The sequence below is a fragment of the Brienomyrus brachyistius genome, chromosome 25 (assembly GCF_023856365.1).
Source record: "Brienomyrus brachyistius isolate T26 chromosome 25, BBRACH_0.4, whole genome shotgun sequence".
In the NCBI taxonomy this organism is placed as follows: domain Eukaryota; kingdom Metazoa; phylum Chordata; class Actinopteri; order Osteoglossiformes; family Mormyridae; genus Brienomyrus; species Brienomyrus brachyistius.
Window position 1 is genome coordinate 12,185,646 of NC_064557.1, and position 9,838 is coordinate 12,195,483.

At 48.4% G+C, this 9,838-nt stretch overlaps 1 protein-coding gene across 2 annotated transcripts in view; it reads right to left on the reverse strand.

The window, feature by feature from the left end:
• Positions 1-1,811: 1,811 nt before the first annotated feature.
• Positions 1,812-9,838, reverse strand: part of si:dkey-117m1.4 (uncharacterized) — a 14,229-nt gene continuing 6,202 nt past the window's right edge. For both annotated transcript variants that reach the window (XM_048995723.1, XM_048995722.1), the window contains 8 exons: positions 9,023-9,129; positions 8,837-8,921; positions 7,828-8,023; positions 7,484-7,552; positions 5,432-6,402; positions 4,398-5,221; positions 3,938-4,135; positions 1,812-2,776 (listed from right to left, as the gene is read on the reverse strand). In XM_048995723.1, coding sequence (XP_048851680.1) covers positions 2,520-2,776; positions 3,938-4,135; positions 4,398-5,221; positions 5,432-6,402; positions 7,484-7,552; positions 7,828-8,023; positions 8,837-8,921; positions 9,023-9,129 — 2,707 coding nt within the window. In that variant the 3' untranslated portion in view covers positions 1,812-2,519. The remainder of the gene's footprint in view (positions 2,777-3,937; positions 4,136-4,397; positions 5,222-5,431; positions 6,403-7,483; positions 7,553-7,827; positions 8,024-8,836; positions 8,922-9,022; positions 9,130-9,838) is intronic.

The window sequence follows — 9,838 nt, forward strand, 5'->3', positions numbered from 1 at the left end:
GACCGCTGCAGTTACATAAGAGGGAGATGTGCGGTTCTGTGGTTTGGCTGCTTTTCATCATAGTGCTGTTTGGCTCTGCCGCTCACAGTTTCATTATTTTTATTATTACTATGACGGGATCATTACTGGAACGGGCTGACACCAGCTCTGCCGACATGACCCCAACCTCCCCTCCCCTCCCCGCCCCGCCCCGCCCCACCAGCATCACTCACCTGCCGCTTCCATCAGCCAATCGCACAGCACACAAAAGCAAGATGGCCACCCAGAGCGCTCTGCGCTGCCTCCTGCAGGTCAGAATCGGCAGTCGTCGGAGTTAACTAACATCCCGGTATGAGCGCACTCTGCTATGATCTCGTTTGCTCAGTTTCCACAAGCTTCTTTTAAACTGAAAATTCTAGTTTTGCTAAAGCGCGTTTCTCTCGTTACGCTCGAGTGCGAAAGACAAACCAGCAGCACCTGGCGGTTTCTCCCCATATTTAGCAGCTAACGGACAGTCCTGCAAACGTTTCATTTGTAAGTTAAGGAGCTTCCACTAACCACGAAGATTTAGTACAATGGCTTTTAAAAATAACACAGCCAGAATAAAAATCTAACTTTACTTCATGTTTTTTTTATTTTTAAAAGCCATTTTACAAATATTCTGCAGGTTCACCTTCAATGACTATTTACACGCAAAATGTACAACCAAGTTAAAATATTAACAACCAAGACAAGATTTCCATTATATATACATATACATATATATATATATATACATACACATATATATATACATATATACATACATATATACATATATATATACATATATACATACATATATACATATATATATACATATATATATACATATATACATATATACATATACATATATATATATACATATATATATATACATATACATATATACATATACATATATACATATATACATATATACATATATACATATATATACATATATATATATACATATACATATATACATATACATATATACATATATACATATATATATATATATATATACATATATACATATATATATACATATACATACATATATATATACATATACATACATATATATATACATATACATACATATATATATATATATATATACATATATATATATATATATATACATACATATATATACATACATACATATATATATATATATACATATATATATATATACATATATATATATATACATATATATATATATATACATATATATATATATATACATATATATATATATATACATATATATATATATATATATATATACATATATATATATATACATATATATATATATATATATACATATATATATATATACATATACATATATACATATATATATATATATATATACATATATATATATACATATATATATATATATACATACATATATACATATGTAGTTTTTTTACACATATATACATATATATATATATATATATTTTTTACAAAACTAATGAGAACCATATGTAGGGGTGTCAAAGTGTGACTTAACCATTTCTGGCACTTAACCATGTCTCCTATTTGACTCTCCCTGCCGGCCCCTGGAGGATGGGCTCCCCCTTTGAGTCTGGTCCCTCCCAAGGTTTCTTCCTTCTTGGGAGTTTTTCCTTTGGCTTGCTCACTGGGGGCTTCGGGTGCGGATGCTGTAAAGTGCTTTGAGACGATGTAATGTTGTGATAATGCTATGCAAAAATAAATTTGTTGTTGTTGTTGTCAAATGGAGGAAACTTTTTTTTTTTTTAAACAATTCAAGCATCTGACCCCCCTTTTCAGTGTTGTACGTTTTAATAGGACAAACAGCCCCCAACTTCTGGATAATCCCCTGGATTACAATTTAACTCTCAGGTCAACGATACAGCATACCCCCTGACCAGAGTGACGAGGTCGTTAAAAAATAAAAACACTTTCATTATAATTTTTTAATTTAATTCTACCATAGAATTTAAAGAAAAAAAAAATTAGTCACAAACGTGTCCTACTTTTATTTGTGGTTTCTATACCCTGGTCACTTTCTTCTTAAAAAAAAAAAATAAAAGGCTTATCTGATTTGGGTCCCAGTTACGAAAGAGTGGAATGAACCTCGATGGACCCCCTCCTCATCGCTACCATGACAGCCCCTTTCAAACAAAGAAAAAATGGAAATCAGCCTGGGACGGGACGGGGGCCAGGGCCGATGATGACCAGCCTCTCCCAGAATGCCACACAAGCACTCAGCTGGTGAAACAAACAACAAATGAACACAGAGGTAGAACGAGCACCAGCCCAAAAAGGAGTCTGGGGGCTGACATGTGGTCATGTGGCTACTTGGCCGTCCCGTCGTCTCTGCCAGACCCGGCCTTGCCCGGCTCAGAAGGGCACCTGTGCTGGGCTTCATCAGCCTGCTGTGTCTCGTCGGGGTGAACACTTGTACCAAGTACTGTCACATTCTTTCAGGGTCATGCACCCTCTCAGCCTGCAGGGGGCACTCTCCTGCTTCAGACGGACACTGCCCCCACCTGGGCCATGCTCTCCCGCTGGCCTTTCTTTTTGAGCAGCTGGATCCGGTTGTGGCAGTAGAACTTGATGGCCCTCCAGTCCCTGCGGTTGCTGACCAGCAGGGGGCAGTGCTGCAAGCAGCGCTCACAGTCGGCCTTGGCCGGAACTCGCAGCTCCATGATGTTATGCGTCAGGTGGGCCTCTACGGCTGCACGCTCCGCCTCTGACCACGGCCGCTTCAGTACCCCACGCTTACCTGCAGGGGGCACCATGTGCGTCATCATCAGTGCTCACACTCGCTCTCCCTCTCAGACACACACGAACCCCTCCTAAGACCTTGCTGTAGCCTGGTACACACACACACACACACACACAGACCCCTGTTTACCAGAAGGGAAGACTATAAACATGGTGTCTGTGTACAGTGAAACCAAAAAAGGGTGGGGTCCCAACGACTGGGCCACAGGGGACTGGAGCATGTGTGAACCTGACCCCAACTTATGGACACAGAACTGTATGGAACTGGAGGACGGCACACAAACAGAGACACAGAGACAGGTACACCAAGGAATGGTAAAAGGACTGCATTTATATAGCGCTTTTCTACTCATACAAGTACTCAAAGCACTTTATATTTTATGCCTCACATTCACCCATTCATACACCCATAAACACACCGGTGGCAGAGGCTGCCATGCAAGGTGCCAACCTGCTCACTGGGAGCAATTTGGGGTTCAGTGTCTTGCTCAAGGACACTTTGATGGGGTCAGGAGGAACCAGAGCTCGAACCGACAACCCTCTGGTTGCCAAATGATAGCACTACCTCCTGCGCCATCATCTTCCCCCCAAGACACACACACACAGAGATGCAGACACAAAGACAAACACGCACAAAGACACAGACACACACACAGAGGAGGCTGCCCTCCACAGCCTCGCCACCAGCTACACATGCAGGCAGTTAGAGAAATGCAGCACAAAGGAAATGCAAACATTACAGAGAACAGACTGTGGCTCACACACGCACACACACCCCCCTCCTGCACACACGCACACACACACACCCCTCCTGCACACACACACACCCCTCCCGCGCACGCACACACACACACACACCCCTCCTGCACACACACACACACACACACACACCCCTCCTGCACACACACACACACACACATACACACCCCTCCCGCGCACGCATACACACACCCCTCCTGCACACGCACACACACACACACACCCCTCCCGCACACATACACTCCTCCCACACACACACAGACCCCTTCCGCATATGCACACACACCTCCCACACACACACACACGCACACACACTTGGCGTGCCTAAATAATGTGATCTATGGAAACCCACACACACGCGCGCACGCACACGCACACACACACACACACACACACACACCTGGCTTAGACTGGCCGCTGCTCCGTTTTCGGGAAGGGGGGGTGGGTCCACTGGACGCGGGGTTGCCGCCAACCTTCTTCTGTCGCGGGGAGCGACTGTTGGCCCCGCCCTTTTTGGCCCTGCCCTCCTTGTCTTTGCCTGGCATTCGTTCCCCCTCCGATTCCTCCGAGAAGGAGTCCGCCGAGTTTCCTGACATCACTGCCGAGGGAAGGTGGGGGAGCAGATTGTAACGATCTATGAATCCACAGTTTACAAGAACAGCAGAGGCCTGACCCCACTGCCATGCATGCAGTTCTGGGAGGGAGGTTACAACTTTTACACAGCCCCTGCGATAAAATTAAGGCTGCCCCCAGTGTGTGTGTGTGTGTGTGAACATTGTACTAAACTCCAAACCCTAATGAACCTCGCCCAAAGCCTGCCCTACCTCCCACACCCAAACTTCTACCCCGCTGCCACTCACCATCCAGCTCCAGACAGATGTGGTGCAGGCTCATTCCCCGGAACAGAACGCCGTCCCGCTCCCCACACAGCACCACCCGGGCCACACGTCCCATCAACCCCGGGTCCTGGCCAATCCCGGCGCAGCTCTGTGTCACATGGTACTCCTTCTGCAAGAAGTTCTCCAACCGACGGCAGGCGGCCTCGCCACCCTCGGTGCCCCCGTCCCCCTCAGCTAGCAGTAGCAGCTGCGTCAGGATGGCCACCTGCCGCCGTAGCCGCGTCTGGGTCAGCGCCCGAGGGTTGCGGGTCCCGCTGGCACGTGCCAGGCTTCGCAGCAAGTCAGTACCGCGCAGTGGTGTGGCCGGCGAGTGGTAAGGCCGGGCGAACATGTAGGGATTCTGAGGATCCACGCCAACACCAGGCCGTGTCTGCAGCAGCATCTCCAAGCAGGGCTCGCTATGGGGAGGCAGGATGAGTGGCTGTACGCGGCCCCGCTTGCCTTGCACGCCCACTCGGGGCAGGTGAGGCAGGACCTGGCGCTCGAAGGGGGACAGCGAGGCCTCCAGGGGGGTGAGGGCAGGTGGGGCACCGGGTGGGGCCGAGGCAGGGCCCTGCGGCCTTGTCCGTAGGCGGTACTCCTCCAGGGTGAGCTTGGAGGCCTCGCACTCACGCCGCCGGTTGTAGAGGATGAGCAGAGCCAGGCTGGAGTGGCAGAGCAGCCGCCAGGCCTCGGCCGACTGGGGGGAGCGCATCAGCGAGAGGAAGGCTGAGTGCTGCAGCCGGCGCAGGTAGAGCACCAATGCTGAGAGTGAGGAGAGCAGGGGCAGCATGTGGGGCCGGCCGCTGCAGTGGGGGTGCAAAACCAGCAACTTTATTCAGGATTCTCTGAGAAAGTAATTCAGCAAATACCGACACTTCATCAAGGCAAGCCACTTCTGCTGATCCATGTGAACCACGATCACAACCTTACTGCTTAAAAATAGAAGCGCATGAATATATGACATAATGTGATGTAAAGAGCATGGCTTGTGGACACAGGGGGAGGAGCCTTACCTGGACACACCTCCTTTCTTCTCCTCCCCAGCACTCTCCTCTTCTCTTCCATCTGCCCCCCCCTGGGGTTCTCTCTCCTTCAGTGCCTCCTCTGGCTTTTCCTCATTAGGTCGTGCGGACCCCTCTGTATCCTCCTCCCTCTCCCTCTTCATCCTGCGCACGCCTTTCCTGGGTGGAGTCGAGGTCCCGGGGCTCTTCTTTGGAGCGACACCAGGAGCAGGTCCCTTTCTGGGAGGCGTGGCCGGTACAGGGGCGGGGCTCTTCCTTGGTGAGACAGAAAGGGCGGGGCTTTTCCTGGGTGTGGCTGAGGCTAGGGTTGAGGCCGGAGGGGAGACCGAGAGTAACACGGGGCTGGGCTGAGGGTCTCTGGGGAAGAGACTGGGTGGGGCAGAGGTGGGCAGGGCTGATGGCAAGCAGAGGGCGGAGCCTGCCTGGGGGAGAAACTGGGCACGCTCCAAGGCAGCCCTCACCTCAGGCTGCTGGGCATGGTGTTTCTCCAGGTGGCGTGCCAACGAGCGGAAGTGCCGGCCACAGTGCATGCAGCGCTGCCGCTGCCCTGCCCCACCCACCACTGCTGCACTCCGCCCCACAGCCACGCCTATACTGTTGTTGACAATCTTGGCAGGAGGTGCCGAAGTGGGTGGTTTGAAGAGGGGCCGAGGGCCGGAGTTTGGGGTTCCGGCGCAGAAGGATAGTGAACAGCCGGCTGTCCGTGGTGGAGTCATCTTTCTCTTGGCTGCAGAGGCAGCTGTTTTGCGGCGCCTGCGCCGCCGGAGCATCCGTCCCCGGTGCTGCTCCTCTGCTCGCACATCCTCCTCTTCGTCCTCATCTTCTTCATCCTCATAGTCCTCGCGGTCTGAGTCGCTGGCTTCCGAGTGGGAGAGTGGTGAGGAGGAAGGGGACAGGGACCAGGACGGGGTGAGGTAGTCGGACACAGCTAGGGAGAGAGACACCGGGCCAGGCTCCTCCTCCTGTGGATGACAGCGACATGCTCATGCGTCTCCTCTGGCCCCCAGAGAAACAGCCACTCCCACTGCTCAGTGACAAGCACCAGGATGACGCATCGGGATGAGTCCAGGAGGAGGGAGGAGGACAGACTGGCCTAACAGCACCTACAGGGGTACATGGACCATCTGGGGGTCCCTGAGGACCGGGCTGAGAAACACTGCTCTAAGGGTAAGGTGCTTTCACACCGCCAAAATTGTTTTCTGGAACCAGAAGCTTTTTCCGGAGCCAGGGACTTTTGTCATGTTCACACCGCAGGAACCCAGCCCGATTGTAGTTCCTCAGAGGCAGTTCCATAACCATTTTTAATAACTGCAGACAAGGTACTTTTCATTCAGACACAAACTACTGGGGAGGTAATTGCAGCAATTGCTTGCTAATTGGATGACCGCAAGGAATCCAAGTGCTAACGCGGAACTTACGTAGAAGTGCAGAAAAAGGGAAGATTGAGCAGACGGAATTATTTAATGACAGATAATGCATCATTTAATACATTTTGGCATGTCTCCATATTTTTGCATCGAAAAATTTGCTAGCCCCCAATATCGCCAGTGCCGGTGGAAATCTTGCCAGCACTTTAGTGGGATAAAGTTCAATCATTTTTTATTCTGTGGAAAACAAAAGATCGATTTGTTGGCCAGATTTAATAAGAATCATGAAAATGTCATGAGTCGTATAGGCAAAATATAAATAAAAGGCTGTGTCCTGTTTTGATTGCGAATGACCTCCCCATTAACTAACTAATAACTAACAAAACGGCTTATTTGTCCTCCGTTGTTTTGAGGTGGTGGTGTAGTTTCATATGAAATTATGTGTGAAGTTTTACCTACTAACTTTTTGCATCTCCCATACTTATTTAGCATACAGGTTCCAGTTTCTGTTGTGTGGTGTGAATGCGACACGCAAAAGTATGCAGGAGCTACAAAAGTTCCTGGTTGAGATGAGCCAGGAACTTGTAACCAGGAACCAGGTTCTGGAAATTCAGCATAAAAGCGCTTTAAGGGACATGGGGTGGCAGGAGGGCCAATGCTGGGCGGGGTTTCTCACCTTCTTGATGTTGTTCTCTGGGTCGGAGCTGCACTCGAAGGCACTGGGAGAGACAACGCTGTGGAAACCCTGCAGTGACACAAGAACATTATGACGAGCACCACCACTGAGAATCTCTGCTGCAAGAGCAGTGGGGAACATGATTGTTATGATTATCATTGATACCTTGAAGATTCTGAAGATATAAAAGAACATTTAGTTGATTTATTAAAAGTTTCCAAAGGTAAAAAAAGACAAATTCTATCTCACTACACTTTAAATTTAATCCATACATTATGACTTTCATAAGATCGTGTAAAGTTCAGTGGTAATGAGTAGTACAGTAATGTGTACACTTTACGTACCATAGCATTTTCTCCCCATTCCGTTAGACTGTAATCCACTGTAATCTCCTCACCCTTGGAGATGTCTCGGATTGCTATGACGACAAGTCGAACCTGACTACCACAATGCACCTCTCTAATTCGGCAGTTTGGAGGAGGTGGGTAAAGGACGGCCCCTCTGGCCCCGCTCCCACCCTCATCCCCCAGCTCTGAAACACTGCAAGACAGAGAAAGAGAGACCACACATGATTCAGAAGGAAAGCCAACGGAACACACATGATTCAGAAGGAAAGCCAACGGAACACACATGATTCAGAAGGAAAGCCAACGGAACACACATGATTCAGAAGGAAAGCCAACGGAACACACATGATTCAGAAGGAAAGCCAACGGAACACACATGATTCAGAAGGAAAGCCAACGGAACATACATGATTCAGAAGGAAAGCCAACGGAACACACATGATTCAGAAGGAAAGCCAACGGAACACACATGAGTCAGAAGGAAAGCCAACGGAACACACATGAGTCAGAAGGAAAGCCAACGGAACACACATGATTCAGAAGGAAACCCAACGGAACACACGAGGCAGAAGGAAACCCAATTGAACACACATCAGTCAGAAGGAAACCCAACAGAATACACATCACTTTGAAGAAAATCCAAGAAATGCTGAACATAAACAAACCCCACAGAACAAATCACCCAGGACCAAAAGTCATAACCAAACCTTACACTCAGTTACCAGAACCAAACAAAATGTACTCTTTAGTAAACATATAAGTATCTACCCTATACTAGACCCAAAATGTTTACATCTGCGCACTGCAACCAATGACACTATATTTAGCAATCATAAATACAGAACTGCACCTAACATTATGCTGCAGTCAACACACAACATCAGCCTCAAAAGCTAAAAGAGCAATTACAGTCATACACTGGCTATTTGATAAAGCTAACACCACAATGGAGCATAGCCTCACAAGGCCAGGGCTGCCTGCTCACACACCTCCGTCAGATGCTTACCATAGCTGGGAGGGGTCTGTTAGGTAGTAGGAGCCTTCAGGTGGGGCCAGCCTGTCCTCCTCCCCCTCCTGGTACTGGCCATCACCTGGAGCAGAATAGTTGAATCTATCACCTGTGCAGAAGCCACAGACCACAAGCGGACAGGTGTAAACAGATCCAGGCATGGAGCCAGCGCCGTAGCAGTACCTGGGCAGAAGCTGTGCTCTGACATACTCTCCTCCTCATCTTCGGTGACAAAGACTCGGTCACACATCTTGACGGGCGTCCCCTTCCTCTTCCGACCACAGACTCGCCTGCGTATCACAAATCCTGGTTAACGATCGATCAACCAGTCATGTGGAGTTCCCAAATGAACCAGTCACTGACACTGACCTCTCCATCACTGACACTGACCTCTCCATCACTGACACTGACCTCTCCATCACTGTGGCGCTAGTCGGTGGCCATCTAACACGCCTCGCCCACAGCGCAATGAAAAGTAAGCCTCTGTGATATCTGCACACTCACAGAAATAAGGATCCCAGGACTCTGGACATTATTCCGGTACAGAACAGGAATCACACGAAGAAAAGTTCACGATGTTTAAAAAAGCCACCATAGACCCCCAGTGATCTATTCAGCAGCAAATGAGGCTCCTGCACGGAAGCAGTTTTGGCCTCTGCTCGAGTCCGTTCCTTAGCATGAAGGTGCCCATTGTGGGTCTCTTCCTTATTCCACCGGCAAACCACTTAGGTCCTTGGTTTTAGCTTCCTATTCTGACTTTATGCCCACATCTCAATCAGACCTTGTACCATAAAGCTGCACTTAAACACTTTATACTTTGTATTTGTTACACTCTACCAATGTGACACATCACTTTGAAGGAAAACCCAACAGAACCATCATCCAAACCAAATGCAGAGCATAAACAAATCCTACAGAACACTTGGGACCAAACGCCATCACCAAACCTGACACACATCTACCAGAATCTTCGGTCCAGTTAAAATCTAGATCACTTTA